The 17,515-nt window shown below is 45.9% G+C and overlaps 2 protein-coding genes across 2 annotated transcripts; both read left to right on the top strand.

The window, feature by feature from the left end:
- Nucleotides 1-196: 196 nt before the first annotated feature.
- On the top strand, nucleotides 197-1,570 carry LOC142898462 (claudin-25-like). The gene has a single exon (XM_076041405.1). The coding sequence runs from the start codon at nucleotides 589-591 to the stop codon at nucleotides 1,255-1,257; it is 669 nt and encodes a 222-aa protein (XP_075897520.1). The 5' UTR covers nucleotides 197-588; the 3' UTR covers nucleotides 1,258-1,570.
- Nucleotides 1,571-5,842: 4,272 nt separating this feature from the next.
- Nucleotides 5,843-9,412, top strand: cdk15 (cyclin-dependent kinase 15). Its single transcript, XM_076041396.1, has 13 exons — nucleotides 5,843-6,053; nucleotides 6,146-6,301; nucleotides 6,401-6,495; nucleotides 6,582-6,661; nucleotides 6,814-6,908; nucleotides 7,021-7,083; nucleotides 7,189-7,312; nucleotides 7,408-7,528; nucleotides 7,603-7,696; nucleotides 7,769-7,832; nucleotides 8,106-8,154; nucleotides 8,239-8,381; nucleotides 8,470-9,412. The coding sequence occupies exons 1-13, from the start codon at nucleotides 5,880-5,882 to the stop codon at nucleotides 8,580-8,582; spliced, it is 1,371 nt and encodes a 456-aa protein (XP_075897511.1). The 5' UTR covers nucleotides 5,843-5,879; the 3' UTR covers nucleotides 8,583-9,412.
- The last annotated feature ends 8,103 nt before the right edge of the window (nucleotides 9,413-17,515 follow it).

The raw sequence follows: 17,515 nt of genomic DNA, 5'->3' as shown, positions 1-17,515 counted from the left end.
TCATTTCAACACCGTTCAATATAAAAACAATAAATAAATCATTATGTCTATGTTGACGAGGATTTCTGACTAAATTATTATTATCATTGGAAAGCCTGGGAGCTCTACTTTCAGAATCAGCTGAAACATGAGAGCTCTATTATCACAATCAGCTGAGACATTTCACGGAAAATCATTTTGGCCTTTTGGGGGGACTTCAAAGTAGGCAACTTTATCATTCACATTATTGTATTTCTCATCTTTGACAAGGGGGTGGGAGGGGGGTTGGGGTGGAGCCGACACAAAGCAGGGAAGCGGCGATGCCATTAACTTCAAAGCAGTGCGAGTTGGAGATGTGAGGCGCCGATAGCGGCCTAGTGTCTGAATGGCGTGCTCGCCCGCCGCTCAATGACGCTGTTGTTTGTGGCGCCGGACAAATAGTGGGCGCCTTGGCCACCTCCCACTGATTGGCGGGGAGGAGCCAAGGCTGGGGCTGGCAGGCAGGCAGGCGACCAGTGGCCAAGCTCTGAGCAGCAGCAGCAGCAGCAGTAGCAGCCTGGTCCAGTCCAGGTCCGGTCCACTCTGGTTCGGTGCGGTCCGGTCCGGTCCATGGAGTTCAGCCGTGTAGCCCTGCTGGAGCTGTCTGGGGTGCTGGTGGCGGCGGGCGCCAGCCTGGGCTCGCTGGCCGCCACCCTGATAACCGGCTGGCTGACGCTGTCCAGCGAGCTGCTGCCCACCGAGACCTTCCAGCTGGGCCTGTGGGGGACATGCGTGGTGCAGGACCAGGGGGCACTAGAATGCCGGCCTTACAATGGCGTGCTGGGCCTGCCGCACGACATCCAGCTGGCTCGCGCCCTCATGTGCGTGACAATGGTGACCGGCCTGCTGGGCCTCCTGCTGGCTGTCCCTGGGATGACGTTGGTCAACAGCTGTAGGCGCCGCCCGGACCCCCGTCGCTGCAAGAGGGTGCTGCGGGCCGCGGGTGGCTCCCTGAGCCTTGCGGCCGGCGCGCTGCAGCTGGTGCCAGTCTCCCACGTGGCCCACCTGGCCGTGCAGCGCTACTTTGACCCCTCGGTGCCAGAGGTCATGCCACGCTGGGAGTTTGGTGACGCCCTCTTCTGCGGCTGGACGGCGGGCGCACTCCACTTGCTGGGTGGAGCCCTGCTTCTCACTTCCTGTCTGTGTGTCGGGATGGAGAGTGGTGACGGCGAAGCGGCGGCGGCGGCGGCGGCGGCGTCCATCCCGCTGAGGAGGAGGAGGAGGTTTGAGTACGTCTGAGTGGAAGGAAGGACAGACAGGAAGTCCAGGTGAATGTTTCTGAGGCTACACACAATCACACCACCGAAAAAGAAGAAAGAGAAGAAGAAGAGGAGAGGAAGAAGAGGAGGACTGATTCAGCACAACTGGAGTAATAGTTTGTGTAGAAAAATCATAATTTCTGTCTGATTTAGGGTCGCTGCTGCTGGTTGGAAGCTGATTGAGTCATGTGTATGTCCTTGTTTCATGTTTGTGTTTGGACCAATCTAATTGGCTGATGGGCGTGGCGTCAGACGCCACCGTCAACCTCTGATTCTGTGAATGTCTCTGAATGTCGTTGTCAATAAAGGTTTTTTTGACAGAGTAAATCAGCTCTCTGTGGTCTGTCGGTTACAAGTGAGGGAGAGGAGGCTAATGTCGCCTGGTGGTCAAGATGCAGAGAAGCTGCATGAGCGAGCATCTCAGCTAGTCAAAGCAGCGGCTCCAGAATGCAGGTGACCGAGGCCAAGCCCAGCCCCCTGATACCCTACAGCCTGCCGTCTCTCGCTAACGACCCGCTTCCTGTTCCAGGTCGGCGGACAGGAAGTGCCGGCATCAGACTCATATTGTTCCAGTGGCTCTTGTTGCATCAGCGCTGCCAACGCTAACAGCGTATCAGCTGATCAAAAGACAACTTCCCGTTGGTCATCAGGGCCTCAACATCTGGGGAAGTGTTTAAGACTAACTGGCTCCTCTTGCAGAGCAGGTGACCAGCAGGTGATTTCTGATGCCCACCGGTGGAGATCCACCTGGTTTCAGCTGGTTCCACCCAGGTCCACCTGCTTCCATCTGGTTCCAGCTGGTTCCACCTGGATTCAGCAGACTGTGGGAAAATCAGGGTGAATCCCACCCGCCACTCTTCCTCCCTGACGCCTTTTTTCTGCTCTACTTTTGATGTTTTCTCGCTCCCAGCAGCCGAGGAACCAAGGAGGAAGGAAGTCAATAAAAGCTGATCCACACCAGCCAGTAGTACAAAATAGAGCCATAAATTTCACCAGCTCCATAAGCAGATGGACTCAAGAAGCAGCAGCGGACAGACCAAATCAAAAACACTGCTAATCGATGTGAATCAATCAATGACAGCCAGCCACCCGATCAAAGACAGCTCTAAACCCCACGCCCCGCCTAGCAATCTGAGTGGCCGTGAGGTGCAGACGACCGCAGCGTCGGGCAGCGGACCTGTTACTGCTACTACTGATCAGCCTGCAGTCTTCCCAGTACACCTTAATTACAGCAAACAACAAACAATAGCGAACAATAACACACAGTGCTCGTGGATCGACCGTGGACTGTGTGCAAAGTGAAAATAAACACAACATAAGCAATTTGCAAACGTCCTGTTTAAAGGTGACTTATTATACTCATTTCCAGGCCTTTGTTTTTGATTTCTGGCCCCTCCAGAGCAGCAACACACCATTACCTGCACTGAAAGCTTTGTAGATCTGTGTCTCTCACTGCATCGCTTCCTCGTATTTCCTGCACCCCGCGGAAACGCTCTGTTTTACTTCACTCCACCCCCGGCCTCCTCTGTGTACGCCACCCGCCCAGCCCACTCCGCTATGATTGGTCACTCTCTTGGTCGCTGCTGATCCACACTTCCTCAGTTTGTCGGTGCGGGAGTTGAGAGTAAACAGTAAACTTTATGAAACCGACACAATTTAAACACTCACCGTCGTGAAGGCTTCACCCTTTAGGTTTACCAGCTAATCCAGCTTGGCACGGACCCAGCGCGGGCTGAGTTACGGCCACAAGGCGGACCAAAGGTCCCTGGGCATTTTTTTTGCCTTCTGTGTCCCCAGAAAAATATTTTACTTTGTGTACGGACGATGTTTTTGTTTTGTATTTTTGCGAGACATCTTAATAGGGCTTAGAATAATTTTGTTTCATACTGTTGACTTGTATCAAAACACTGTCCTAGCAGAGAAAATATGGACGCTGACACTTGAGTCGTCGAGTTGTTTATTATTAGACAAGAATATCTTAAGTCCACACCAAGCACAAAGCAGGAAGAGCTCTATGTTACCATGCTGGCAGCGTGAACATCGCTATAAGGAGTGAAACTTGCGAGTCAAAATCGCTGCCTCTTCAGTTTCGCTGCCAGCGAACACAACACACATAACGAGCAGAGCACGGAGTTAGCGGTGGTGGCTAACAGTTCATCAACACGATTCAGCGGTTGTACGTTGCAAGTAGTCTTAAAACTAATGTTGCTTGAGGTCACAATACACTCACAGTCCTCATACATGTTTTCAAATATTGCCGTGGCTGACTATTCTCTCGTCGTCCACCAGGGGGCCGAGTCGAGCCCGTCTCACTCCCGTTGCCGACCGAACCGGTGTTCCATCGCATCCGCATTAGGCTGAACAAACCTCCAACATTTTCTCTGTTCGTTCCACTCCGACGGTTGTGGTCCTTGGTGCTTCGGTAGTCGCTCGGTATTTTTTATTTTATATTTTTTAATTTCCCTGACACCGAAAAAACATTTTCTTGGAGCAGCGCATTGCGGAATCACTTCCGGGGCAGAGCGGGGGAGGGCGGAACCAGTCCGAGAGTGTGCCTGAGCTTGACCATCAAAGGAAATCCGGAATGCATTCACGTCAATGCGTTTCCAGTGTTAAAAAAAACTCTGTGAACAGAGCGTTCAGAACCATGCCCAACAACTTGCAGGGCTCACGTCCAAACGCATGAACCTCATTATTGGACGATTTTGCATCGTTTGACACTAGGATTCAACTCTGAAACCGTATTGAGAGCTCAGAAAAGTGGAAAAGCATCATAGATGCCCTTTAAACTTTTTATTGATATTCGTTTGGGTCGGCGGACTGGGATATTGAGGCAGGAAACCTAGATGACAAAAAAAGTTACTGAACTTTTGCTCGCGCGACTCCCAGTCAGCCTTAACATGGACATTTTTAGGCTTTGTGTTGTAAAATAACTCAAAGCAGAAGTTCAACTGTCGTTTATCCACACCGTCTTTTCACGAGTGATCTTTCTTTCTATTCTCAGTGGTGCTAATGTTGTTAGCGAGCTTCTTCTTCTTTAAACACGGCGTGCTTCAGGTGTTGTTCTTCTTTCTCCGCCTTCAGGGAGTAAACTTGCGGCGCCATACCAGGCCAGGCTTAGGTATAAAATCGTTTTCAGTCGTTTCCAGCGTCTCCGTGTAAACAGGATTTTTTTTGAAGACGGTTTTGTGTAAAAGCATTTTTTTCCGAAAGTGTTTTCATAAATGTGCGGTTTCAAAGAATCCGTCCCCATGTGAACAGCCCCTTAGAGAAAAGTTAATGTGTGTATGAACATGTGATAACGCATATGCATTGCTGTGTAACTACGGAGAAAATAACGTCATCATAACGACGGTCTTGCTTGAAAATGCAGATCTGCAAGCACAAGTGTCCCATTCGTGACACTGTACATCATTTGAATGACTATTTGTATTTATGATGTTATTGATTTAATGGAATTATGATGATACAATTATTTCAACAGTTAATTAACGATAAACACCTCCTGTTTAAGCTTGTGTGCTTGTAAACTGTGGGGAGGGCTGCTTTGAGCTGGTGGCAGTCAGGGCCCAGAAGCAGACGCCCAGGTTACATTGCCTGGGCATCAGGAGGGGGGCACAAAAATCAGCCAACTGAGGAGGAAATGGGGGAAGAACTTATTTTACTTGAGTAATGCACTGTTGGAATAAGTGTATTTGCAACTTTTTGCTGCACTTTTGTAAACCTGCCTCAAAAAATAAATGTTATTAAATCAAATTGTTCTTTTTCGCTATTATGGGAATCGATACCTGATGTTGACCTGGGCCAGTGACACCATACACACAATATCTTTGTTCTCTGCCAGTGTGTATGTGTGTGTGCGTGTGCATGCACCAGAGCTCCAAGTATTGTAACAGTGTGAACAAAAGGCCTGTTTTCATCTCCGTCCAACAACAGCAGAAGACAGGAAGTCATTGAGAGGATCACATGGTGCACAGTGTGTGTGTGTGTGTGTGTGTGTGTGTGTGTGTGTGTGTGTGTGTGTGTGTGTGTGTGTGTGTGTGCGTGTGTGTGTTGTTCCCATTAAAGAGCCAATTCATGCTGCAACCCTGTAGTTCCTCTTCCATTGGCGCTCATCACGTGACCTTCTCAGACAGCTTTGTTAGCATCTCCAACGAGCTAACACTGCTAGTTATAGTTGGCAGGACCTCCACTCATCCAGAAGTGATATGATCTCGAAGAATGAAGCTCTTGAATTGGGAGACAGACACAATATCGCCTCTTTACTCAGCCCCAGTGCCCACACATGATCACTACAACATTTAGATCGGGTTTGGGGGGAGAAGACAGATGTGTGTCAGTTCCTGACAGTCTGTGATAAATGACTGTCTTCACCGCAACAGTCTTGATCTTCTCCTCATAACGGTCCTCAGGGACAAGCAGGAGTTTTCAAAATGTGCCAGGAGTGACCAGCTGGGGGCAGCAGACACAGTGGACAGTGTTGTGGAGGGTCATGAGACACTGTTTGCCTTCCTGAAGCACGAGACTCATGATACTCAGTGAGCAGGAAGAGGAGCAGTGGAGATGAAGGACGAGTCCCGGCGGCCGAGGAGCTCCTGCTGGATGAGGAGGTGCTGCTGGGGCAGCCAAGAGGAGCAGGAGGAGGAAAAGGTGGAGGAGGGGAGGACGTGGGATGGACGAGGCAGCGGCCAGGATGAACTGGAAGTGGAGGAGCTGAGGGTGGAGGAGGCCTGTCTGAGGAAGAGCAGGAGCTCGTCTTCACTTCCTCCTGCTGAGGTCTGATATCTCCAACATCTAGTCAGTCCACTTTAAGAGCGGTTTCTCAGGGGAAGCGTTCCTCAGCTGATCTCTCTGTGTCTCCGTCCTAGCTGGACCCAGGTCGCTCCACACTGTCCACCTCTGGGCCCCAGCCACACTGGTTTCACACCCTGCAGGTGCCACGGCTACGAGGGAGGAGAGGGCGGAGCAATAGCGACCCGCTGGGCAGCGACGACCTCCAGGAGACCTTCAACAGCAACAGCAGAGTGAGATGATTAGAGGGGAGAAGAGATTAGACGCCGCAGTGCCTCAGCCTAGCCAGCAGGGGGAGTCCTCACACTCTGAACTTGTGTCCTCCCCTTTAGAAAACAGGCCTCCAGTTTGGCGCTGCTCACTCCTATGTCAGCCTGGAGAAGCTGGGCGAGGGCGCATATGCCTCAGTCTACAAGGGCGTAAGCAGGTCGGAGGGGGGCGTTTCCAGGAAGTAGTCTGAGTTTCCCTCTAGTGTCTGAAGTTTTCTACGACTTTTTTTTTTAATTGTTGAAGGATCAACGGCCAGCTGGTGGCGCTGAAGGTAATCCGCATGAAGACAGAGGAGGGCGTGCCCTTCACTGCCATCCGGGAGGGTAGGTAGCCCCGCCCACAATGACAAAGATTTCATTTTAATAATTTAAGATTGAAGGTGGTGCAAAGAGGTTTCTGGTTTTTCTTTCTGTGTTTGCGTGTGTGTGTGTGTGTGTGTGTGTGTGTGTGTGTGTGTGTGTGTGTGTGTGTGAAGCCTCCCTGCTGAAGCGGCTCAAACACGCTAACATCGTGCTGCTCCACGACATCATCCACAGCCGTGACTCCTTGACACTGGTCTTTGAATATGTGGTGAGCAGCAGCAGGCAGTGGTTATGTGGTCATGTGACCAAGTTGGGTGGTGGCTACCTGATGCTCCTCTTCCCCCTCACCTCTGTGCCCTCTCCATTGTCCACCCCTGCAGCAGACGGACCTGGCCCAGTACATGACTCAGCACCCTGGCGGGCTGCACTCACACAATGTGCGGGTGGGTTTCTGCAGATTAGCCTAGCCTACCGCTAACCTACCACTAGCCGAGCACTTGCCACACTAGGACAGCCACTCTGACGTCTCCACCCTCTCCTCCCTGCAGGTATTCCTGTTTCAGCTGCTGCGAGCACTGGGCTACATCCACAGCCGCAGGATCATCCACCGTGACCTGAAGCCCCAGAACCTCCTGATCAGTTACCTGGGGGAGCTGAAGATGGCTGACTTCGGTCCGTCTAGCTAGCTAGCTAGTTAGCAGCTAGGTAAAAAGCTTGCCATCACCTTGGTTCTGACTAGGACCTATCATGTTCGGTTCTGGCTGCAGGTCTGGCCCGCTCCAAAACCGTCCCCAGCCACACCTTCTCATCGGAGGTGGTGACATTGTGGTACCGACCCCCTGACGTTCTGCTAGGCTCCACGCACTACTCCACTGCACTGGACATGTGGTCAGTCTGTGGTCGTCTGTCCAATCCGGTCCGATCCGATCCTCTCAACCCAACACCTCTCTGTATCTGAACAGGGGAGCAGGCTGCATCTTCGTGGAGATGCTGCAGGGGGCGCCAGCGTTCCTGGGCGAGGCCGACGAGCTGGAGCAGCTGCAGACCATCTGGACGGTGAGATGGAGCTGATGATCATTGGTTCCTCTGCAGGGCCGCAAAAACTTAAGCCAGTCATGTGACCTGCAGGTGCTGGGCGTGCCCACGGAGGACACCTGGCCTGGAGTCAGCGTGCTCCCCAGGTATCATCCAGGTGAGGGGCCACGCCCATTTCCTGCAGTGATGATGATGATGGAGGTGATGATGATGTGATGGTGGTGGTGATGATGATGGTAATGAAGATGATGATGGCAATGAAGATGATAATGAAGATGATGGTGATGAAGATGATTATGGCGATGATGATGATGTGAATGTTTATGATAATGATGGTGATGAGGAAGACAATAAAGATCACGATGATGATGATGATGATAATGAGGATGATGATGATGATAATGATAATGGTGAAGGTTCCTCTCCACAGAGTTCTTCATCGACTGCCAGCCAAAGCCATTTCGAAGCGTCTGGAAAAGGTTGGAAACATTAACGCAGCAGCACGAAGCCTTCACGGGGTGCTAGTTAGCCTGTAAGTCAGTTAGCATCTCCACCTGAAACAGGTTGAACCAGCTGCCGGCCAAAACCGAGGAGCTGCTGCGCAAGATGCTGAAGGAGGTTCCTGCCGAACGGATCTCGGCCCAGGAGGCCCTGCAGCACCCCTACTTCGCCACGTTGCCAACTCCCATCATGCACCTCAGAGACAGTAAGGAGCGCCGTGCTGAAGCAACACCAACACAATCAGATTTAAAATAATAATTTAAAAAAATCACCCCATGTCATTTTTTTTTCAGCCGTGTCCATTTTCAAAGTCCCCGGTGTTTACCTGGAGACAGAGGTTCGGGACATCTTCAACCCCGGCAGGAAAATCAAACCGTCCCTGCTGCCCTCCTCCAAGTGCTGGTGACCTCTAGCCAGCTGACCAGGTGACTCCAGGGTGCGCAACATCGACGACCAGCGTCCTGCAAGTTTGCCGTGGACTTGGACAGCGAGCTGTTAGCATCGTGCTAACTCCTTGAAGGTTCGCTCAAACTGTGAAACTTCCACATCAGGACTTATTCTTCTGCGGTTAAACCCACTGTTAGCAACTGAATTAGCTGATTTCAATATTAAAACGTTCTCCTCTTCCTCCTCTTCGCCACCCTCTCAACGGGGCTGCTGTTAGCATTCGTTAGCATTCGTTAGCAGTGCATGATTTATTCATGGGGTGGGATACTGGACGGCATCCCCGGCGGCAACTGTCACTGAATAATGAATCTTTAAGTTACGAATACAAAGCTGATGAGATGACGGCAAGGAAGCTTTTCATCTGCTCTGTGCTCGTCAGCATTCACTCACAACTTTGCAGAACTCAATTTTTGGACAACTTTGAAAAGTGAAGTGATTACCTTGGTCTTTGCTGCACCTCAGGTTTTCGTGGTGTTCTGGAGGTTTCTGCAACCTGACGCTTCTGAAGACCTCTAGTGGCAGGTTACAGCCACAGATGTTCAGTGATCTGGTTGACATTGAATGCCCCTGCTCAGACTTTCTGAGCCTCAATGGAGTACAGATCGATGAGCAGCATGCTGGAGGACGGATTCTATCAGCTGGAGGATGGTTTGCTCCAATCCACTTGACTTCAGTCATGGTCTAGGAGTGTTTGAGAGGCGTGAAGTAGACCTGGATGTGTCAGTTACTGGGATAAACAGACAATTTAAGTTTAAAGGTCACTGGTTAGCAGCCCTGTACGCTAGCTAGCCCAGACACAAACCTTTATATCGAGTTTTTCTCACAAAGGAAAACAGGTAGCAATAGTTATGCATGAGCGGCTAAGTGGATTTTCAAGAAGAAATGTGTTGAGTGTACTGAAAAGTTCCAATATTCTCTGTTGTTTTTTCCCCAGTTAACAATTGTTTTCAATGACACAGAATAAAATTGAAACAGAATAAAACCTCTGGATATTTGTTTTTTACAATGTTTTTTTTTGTACAGCCAAGGAAAATTATTCTTTCAGTCAAACTCGCGTCATTGTTGTTTTCTGAATTTGAACTCGCTTTTCGGAAAACTTCAAACAGAAATTGTTTGCGTGCGACGGAGGGCGAGAAGTTGCGAAAAATAAAAAACCCGATTCAAAATTCATGAATAATGTTGTCATTGTTTGTGGTTATTGATTTTTTGATTGACAGGAAAGTTTGAGGGCGGCGGCATGATTGATTTCGCGGGATGAAAGGTTTTTGCGCGCGCTTGACTTTGTCTTGACGGCTGTTTGATGTCGTTTGATGATAGGAAATTCATTCACGACCCTCAAACTAATAAAATCATAAATAAAAAATCAGAATGCCGCCTTTGATATTTTGCCCCCGAAGACCTGATGGACTGATGTGTTATGTTTAGTGTTTTTGCGTTGTTGTAGCTCTTCAACTTTTGTCCAACTGTCTGGATTGTTACAAAATAAACTGCGACTGAAGCAAAAAGAGCTAGCAAGCTGCTAACTAGCAGTTAGCCTCCACGCTATTGACAGTATGATAAAGTTTATTTTCTCAATTTTCAGGTAGCCATTGGTGGTTTTCCACTGCAGAGTTGCTGTTGTGTGTCTGTTGTGTGTCTGTTGTTGTGCGTCTGTTGTGTTGACCCTGTGCAGTGAGTCTGCGTCATGTGAGTGGCCTCTGCTCTTCATTTTAATGGCTTCCTTGTGATGTTTGTCACGACGGACAAACACTTGGCCTGCTGACCAATTGGGAGGAGGAGGATGGCCACACAAGTCATCATTGTTCCCGGATGAAACTCCATCAGTTCTGTTATATCCAAAACATTCAGTGCAACAACGTGTCCTGGCTGCTCACTGGGCATTATAAAGTTCCTAGTTCATATCACTACACTTAGGTTTGTCTTGTGCTCTTTCAGCCCATCTAAACACAACACATCACAATTGATCTGCTTTCTCATCATCATCACTGTTATTATTATTGACATTGATGTTGGTGTCTTTTTAAGGGGGCTCTTTAAGGGGCTTCTTATTCTTTGCCGTGACCTGCAAGGGCTCCTCAGTTTTATTTATGCAACACATTTACACATTTACAAACGGCAAAGCTTCACAATAAAAGTGCATACAGTGCATACACATTGACCTATATTTAAAAAAAAAGAGCGAGTGAATGCAATGCTAATGGCATGTTAATGTAATCTCCCCTTCAACACGGCCACCACTGTGCAGGAACACTCAGCTCTGGGCCAGCTTCAGGTCCAGATCCAGTGGACACCAGGTTCAGACCACCACCAGTGGTTAGAAAGCCGCCAGGCCAGCCTCATGCTAAGTGAACAAGTTCCCCTTAGTATATGCACTCATGCTGGCTCTTACAGAGCTGCCAACACTCATGCATTTGATTGGCTTCACACGCTCTCACGCCGCACCTCCGATTTCTCACGCTAAGATACATATCAAGAATATGTGAATATGTTGGCCTCATCACCCATGGGGACGACACGGAGTACAGAGAACTGACCCAGGATTTTGCAGACTGGTGCCAGAGAAACCACCTCCAGCTCAACGCAGGAAAGACCAAGGAGCTGGTGGTGGATTTCAAAAGACACAACACGTCCCACCCCCTGCAGGGGACCCTAACAACACTGGAAAGCTCGTTCAGTGACAGACTTCTTCACCCGCGGTGACTCACGGAGAGATACCGCAGGTCCTTTCTTCCTGCAGTGGTCAGACTCTATAATCAACACCAATAACCGCACCAAACCGGACTAAGTGCAATAACCCCTCCATCCATCTATTTATAACGTGCAATAATTACTTCAGCTGTGCATATTTTTCACTGTTTTTCTCTGTATAGGCTCTTGTTCACTTATTTCTATTTTTATAGGCTCTTGTTTATTTACTTTTTTACTTTATACTGTTTTGCACTATTTTAGGTTATTTTTATATGCTCTGTTCACTTTATTCTTGTTTGCCCTATCTTCTTGGCTGTTGTAACACCTAAATTTCCCCGTCGTGGGACGAATAAAGGTTTATCTTATCTTATCTTATCTTATCTTATCTTATCTTAAGAGTAAAATCTGACAGCTTAGAGTTTATCTGTGATATATCTCTTGAGCCTGAGAAAAGCCACTTGTGGTGGATAAGTTATACTTGCGGAGAGACTGTGAGGGGTACTGAAAGCGCTAACGCCACGGGCTCGCGCTCGCAATACATTACGGTTTTGGCATCCTCCTAGACTGAGCAGCAAGAGAGGCATCCGAGTCGAGCATCAGTGATTGATTTCCTCCATTCAGGTATATGATTTTGAGGATTTATGCTTTTAATAACATCTGCTGATTCCCTGTGTGTAAGTTACTGTGAAAGGAATTTCAAGCATTCGTGAACAAGATTCATGTTCATTTGGCTAACTAAACTTATAATGCCATGGCAGCCAGCTACCAGCTTAACTTTTCCCTATGAGCTAGCCATGGTGACCAGACATCCTCGATTTTAGAGGACAGCCCCCATCTTGGGTGACATGTCCGCAGTTATTGAATGTGGGAAATTGCAGAAGTGGCAAGGTGTGCACACAACCCCATACATTTCAGGACAGAACAGACAGAACAAACATATCCTGTGATTTTCAACCTTTTATTAAATATTTGTGAGTAAGTCATCGGAAGCAAGATGGCGCCGGTGTTCATGGCTAACCGTCTGCTGCTGTCCCTTTATTTGGTGTGTTTGTTGTTTTTGTCCCTCGACATTACACAAATCAGGTCTCTGCTGGTGTATGATCGCCAATGGCTCCTGAATCTTCAACCAAATGTCAAGGAGTTAGGTGCATTCGATCATGGTCGGAAATCCTGACTCCCCTGTACTTAAATGTATCCTTGTATAACTGTCTATTTTGAGCAAAACAAAACTACCTGAGATCTCAGGGGAAAAGTACAAAAAAAAAAAAAATTCCTCAGTGTGGTTTGTCCAACTTTCCTTACTGCCCCTTGCCACAGTAGCATCCACGTGTCTAGGCAAGATAGAGGCGCCCTTATTGCCCCCTGCAGTAGCACAGCATCCACATGTCTCGGCGAGATGGAGATGGAGGCGGAACAACTTCCAACTGCGGAACAACAGCCGAATTGTCGTCCCTCTGAAAAACAGTCTTCACAGAAAGTGCAGAAACCAGTCACAATCACCTGCGTTCACATAACAAAAAACACATCAGCTTGGTAAAACCTTAGCTGCCTTAGCTTGGCAGGTAGGCCAGCCCGCAGCAATGAGCAGAAGACTCGCTCGTAATGTCGTATCCTGACTGTTTTTATATTAACAACATCATGCTACGCAAATACAAATTTCGAAATTGCAAGGGAAAAAAAACATATTTATAAATATACAACCAGATTCGACAACAACCTTGATATTTCAAGTAACACTCACCAGGATACTCCAAGGAAAGAACAACAAAACAGAGCTTTGCATGTAGTTTTGTTGACAGTTAACCGGCACTGCAGACACTTCCCTTTTAACAAAATAAAATTACGATTAACACTTAATAATCGTCCCAGTCATTAAAACAAACTCATCTAATACCGACCTTTTTCTGTGTGGCTCAGAACTAAAATGGCTACCAACTCATGCTCACGTACAGGACGCGTTCAAGTTTGTGGGAAACAAGTGTGTCCTAACTAACGGAACCGGCACGTCGGGGGGCGTTGTGTTTAATGACCGTGGGCAATTAGGAAATATAATAAGACAATGAAGAAATAAAAATAACCTGGGTTACATTTGCATTCCCCCTGAGTCTTCTGACATGGAGGAGCTTAGTTCCTGGTTTCATTCCTCCTGTCAAACCTTACTGGACTCTGTGGCTCCATTTAAAACCATGCAGCCTAAAGTGAAATCTGAGCCATGGTTGAGTGACAGAACTCGTGCAGCAAAACTGAACGCTTGTGGAAAAAGGACAAGCTACAGGTTTCATTTCAAATCTTTAAGGACTGTTTGCAGTGTCACCAGGAGACTGTTAAAGAGGCAAAAACAGAATACCTGTAAGATATTGTTGTATCCAATTGTCAGAACACCCATGTGCTATTTAAAACCATTGACTCTGACCTAAATGCCCCCCCAGTCTGCCTGTGTGGAAGCATCCCCCGAGTTGTGCAATAACTTCCTGCAATTTCTTTTTTTTGACAAAGTCGTTACCACAAGGGCTCTCATTCCAGCTCCTGCCTCTGACCCTTCTGGTCCAGTCAGTTGTCAAGCTGTGTTTGAAAAGTTTGATCCTGTGACTGTGTCATTTTTAGAAGATGTGGTTGGCCACATTAAGCCATCAGTTTCCCCCTGCGATGCTGTCTCTTGTATAAGAAAACCAGTTCTTTATATTTTAAACAGCAGCTTGTCTTCAGGTGTTGTCCCTGTAAGTTTCAAACACGCAGTCGTGCAACCCCTCTCTAAGCTGCCATTTATCTCAAATATCTTAGTGAAAATTGTTCATATACAGCTTAAATCATATCTAGATAAGCATGATTTTCTTGAGGTCTTCAGTCTGGCTTTAAAACCCTGTACAGCACAGAGTCAGCTTTAACAAGGGTTTTTAATTAAATCCTCCTTGCAAATGATTATGGGGATTATGTGATTCTTGTCCTACTGGACTTGACTGCTGCAATTGACACAGTGGACCACAATATTTTATTAGCTTGATTGCAGCACCTACTGTGGATTTGTGGTAGTGCTCTAGAGTGGTTTAGGTCCCATCTGGCAGACAGAACCATGTGTGTTAGCCTTGCTCGTTCGGACTCCCGTCCTGCTCCTCTGTCTTATGGAGTTCCACAGGGCTCAATCCTAGGGTCCTTGCAGTTTTCCTTATATTTACTTCCTCTGGGTTCCATTCTTTGAAAGCATGGTATCTCTTTCCATTTTAATGCTGATGACATCCAAATATATGCGCCACTGAAAAAGAAAGATGCTTTTAGCTTGTCTTGATGACATTAAAGCCTGGATGGTGCAAATTGTGCGAGCAAAAAATATTTTGAGCATTTATTTATGAATAAAAAATAAAATAAAGAGTGTTTTCAAATGTACAATTACACAAATACACAATCACATCATGTTCTTGACTGGATTTTTATTATCTTTATTATCTTTGGCCCTCTCAGATACAGATATGTATCATTGGAGTTTTGTAGGGCTGGACAAATCCTGTCTCCAGAGGATTCAACTCACTGAAAGTACAGCAAAAGGACAGACAAACAGACAAACTTATGATCAGTTAATGCAATAGTGACAAATAATACTGCTTTTTTCCATCTTAATTTTAACCAGGCAAGCATTTGAGAACAATTTCTTGTTTACAATGTCTAATCTTCACAGTATTACCTCTTGGAAGGCCAGATGGATCTGGTTTATTAATATTTTTGTGTAATTTTAGTTGAGAAAGACCAGCAATATTTTCTACCACAGAAAACTTGACTATTGGGACAATTTCACATTGGCCATATTAGAGTTTATTTAAAGTTATCCTTAACAATAACAACTGTTTGAGAGTCTTGCTATAAAATGTTGAGAAGACCATTTATATATTGCGGTCACACATTCAAGGAGTTGGCAGGTAGGCAGATTTTAAAACCCGGAATGCTTTATTGAAATGTATGTAAACATAACATTTCTCCTACTCATGACATAACGTTATAATCAATTGTTCTAACATGTTATTTTAAATGCAAAGTAAGTTCTTCAGAACCTGGCTGCAAATAAATACGCCTAGTGCTTTTCACATCGCCAAGTAATTGCAGCTAGGGAAGGGGAACGAAGCCTGAACAGTTAGTGAAGTGACAATGACATACAGTGACAAACTTTACTGACAGTAAAATGTTGAAAGAAAAAGTTGTTTTAAGTTGTGCAGATATTCTTGTCTAATAATAAACGACTCTATGACTCAAGTGATCGTTTCAGCATACATATTTTCTCTGCTAGGACAGTGTTTTGATATGAGTCAACAGTATGAAACCAAATCATTCTAAGCCCGAATAAAATATCTCGCAAAAATACAAAACAGAAACACGGTCAGTACACAAAGTAAAATATGTTTCCGGGGACTCAGAAGGCAAAAAAAACGTCCTGGGACCTTCGGTCCACCTCATGGTTGTAACTCAGCCCACACTGGGTCCGTATGAAGCTGGATTAGCCGGTAAACTGCTGCTAAACGGTGAAGCCTTCCCGACAGTAAGTGTTTAAATTGTGCCTGTTGCAAAGTGAGGAAGTGCGGCTCAGCAGCGACCAAGGATGGGACCAATCACAGCGGAGTGGGCTGGGTGGGAGGCGTACACAGAGGAGGCCGGGGGTGGAGTGAAGTAAAACAGAGCGTTTCCGTGGGGTGCAGGAAATACGAGGAAGCGATGCAGTGAGAGACACAGATCTACAAAGCTTTCAGTGCGGGTAATGGTATGTTGCTGTTCTGGAGGGGCCAGAAATCAAATACAAAGGCCCGAAAATTAGTATATCTTCCCTTTATGTTTTTATGTTATTATGTAAAGCCCTTTGTGTCATCTCTGGTTGTATTTTAAGTGCTTTATAAATAAAGTTGAGTTGAGTTTAGTTGAGAATTTAACGCTTAAGATTTATGTCCACATATATAATTTTAAAGCACAGTTTGATTGATATACTTTTTATTATCCCCAGGGAAATTCAAGTATGGCCAGCTGCTCACATAAAACATAAAACACATCATACACACAAATAATGATACAAAAAAAAAATTAAATAAATTGTCGAAAAAAGTTATCAATAAATATCTAAGTTAACTGTAAAGAAATAATCACAACGACAACAATATATACATGTATATATATATATATATACACACACACACACACACACACACACATATATATGTAAATGTACATATACATGTGTATATATCTATATATATATATATATATATATATATATATATATATATATATATATATATATATACAGAGGGAGAGAGAGAGAGAAGAGGAGAGACCTGATAACCAGTTTCATGGTTACTTACCTGCTGTGCTGTACTCTTACTCATTAGAAAAATAAGGATTGCTGGGGAATTAAAAAAAATCCTTAACTTTATAATTAACCTGTTTAAGAGTCAGTAACTGGTGCATGTGTGTAGATTAAAATAATATGACCACTTGAATCCTTAAAGGTTGCAACGATGCTCCGTAAAGAGGAAGGGACAGCAGCAGGTGGAAAGAGGAGCGTAATTGTTTTTTTTTTGTTTTTTTTTATTATACCAAGATCTCAATGGAATCAGCATTTCAAGCATTATTGTTTTAAACTACGTTTATGGCGTGTACAAATAGAAAAAAATAATAATGATGATGTTGCATTGACTTTATGATAAAGATGGTGTCCGAGATTCGGTTTTTGGGTGTGATTGTGGTCGAAACGCTAACATGGAAATCACATATTGCTTCCATAAAAAACAAGACAAAATATATATTTTTAAGTAAAGTAAGACACATATTACATTGTAAAGCAATGAGAATTTTGTATTGCTCACTTGTATTGCCACATATGAATTATTGTCATGAAATATGAGGTAACAACTACGGTATACTAGTCGCATGGAGCCATTGTTTTTCTTACAGAAAAGGGCACTGAGAATAACACACAATGTTAATTTTAGAGAAAACTCAAATGGATTATTTGTTAAATCAGAGCTGTTGAAGCTCAAAGAGATGATTGAATTCAAGGAGTTTAGAGCCAGATTGTTGGTGGAGCACCAGGTGATGAGTTTGTTGATGTCATCTCTGCAAATTTGGTGGGGTGCCCCCGTGGTGAGTGACTTGATGAGTAGTAGGGGCCCATCTGTACTGTCTGTCAGAAAATCTCTGACCCAGCTGTAGGTTTTCTGGCCGATGACAAGG

The sequence above is a fragment of the Nelusetta ayraudi genome, unplaced genomic scaffold, assembly GCF_046127955.1.
Source record: "Nelusetta ayraudi isolate G7.1 ecotype Tasmania unplaced genomic scaffold, CSIRO-AGI_Nayr_v1 ptg000004l, whole genome shotgun sequence".
NCBI classification, from domain to species: Eukaryota; Metazoa; Chordata; class Actinopteri; order Tetraodontiformes; family Monacanthidae; genus Nelusetta; species Nelusetta ayraudi.
This window is presented reverse-complemented; position numbering and strand designations above follow the sequence as displayed.

What these genes read in the sequence shown, in the direction of transcription:
- LOC142898462 (XM_076041405.1), top strand. Translation starts at nt 589, where the DNA reads ATGGAGTTCAGCCGTGTAGCCCTGCTGGAGCTGTCTGGGGTGCTGGTG.
- cdk15 (XM_076041396.1), top strand. Translation starts at nt 5,880, where the DNA reads ATGAGGAGGTGCTGCTGGGGCAGCCAAGAGGAGCAGGAGGAGGAAAAG. An exon ending in CCTTCAACAGCAACAGCAGA is followed by an intron (nt 6,302 to 6,400) that starts GTGAGATGATTA and finishes CCTCCCCTTTAG; the next exon opens with AAAACAGGCCTCCAGTTTGG. An exon ending in AGCTGCAGACCATCTGGACG is followed by an intron (nt 7,697 to 7,768) that starts GTGAGATGGAGC and finishes TGTGACCTGCAG; the next exon opens with GTGCTGGGCGTGCCCACGGA.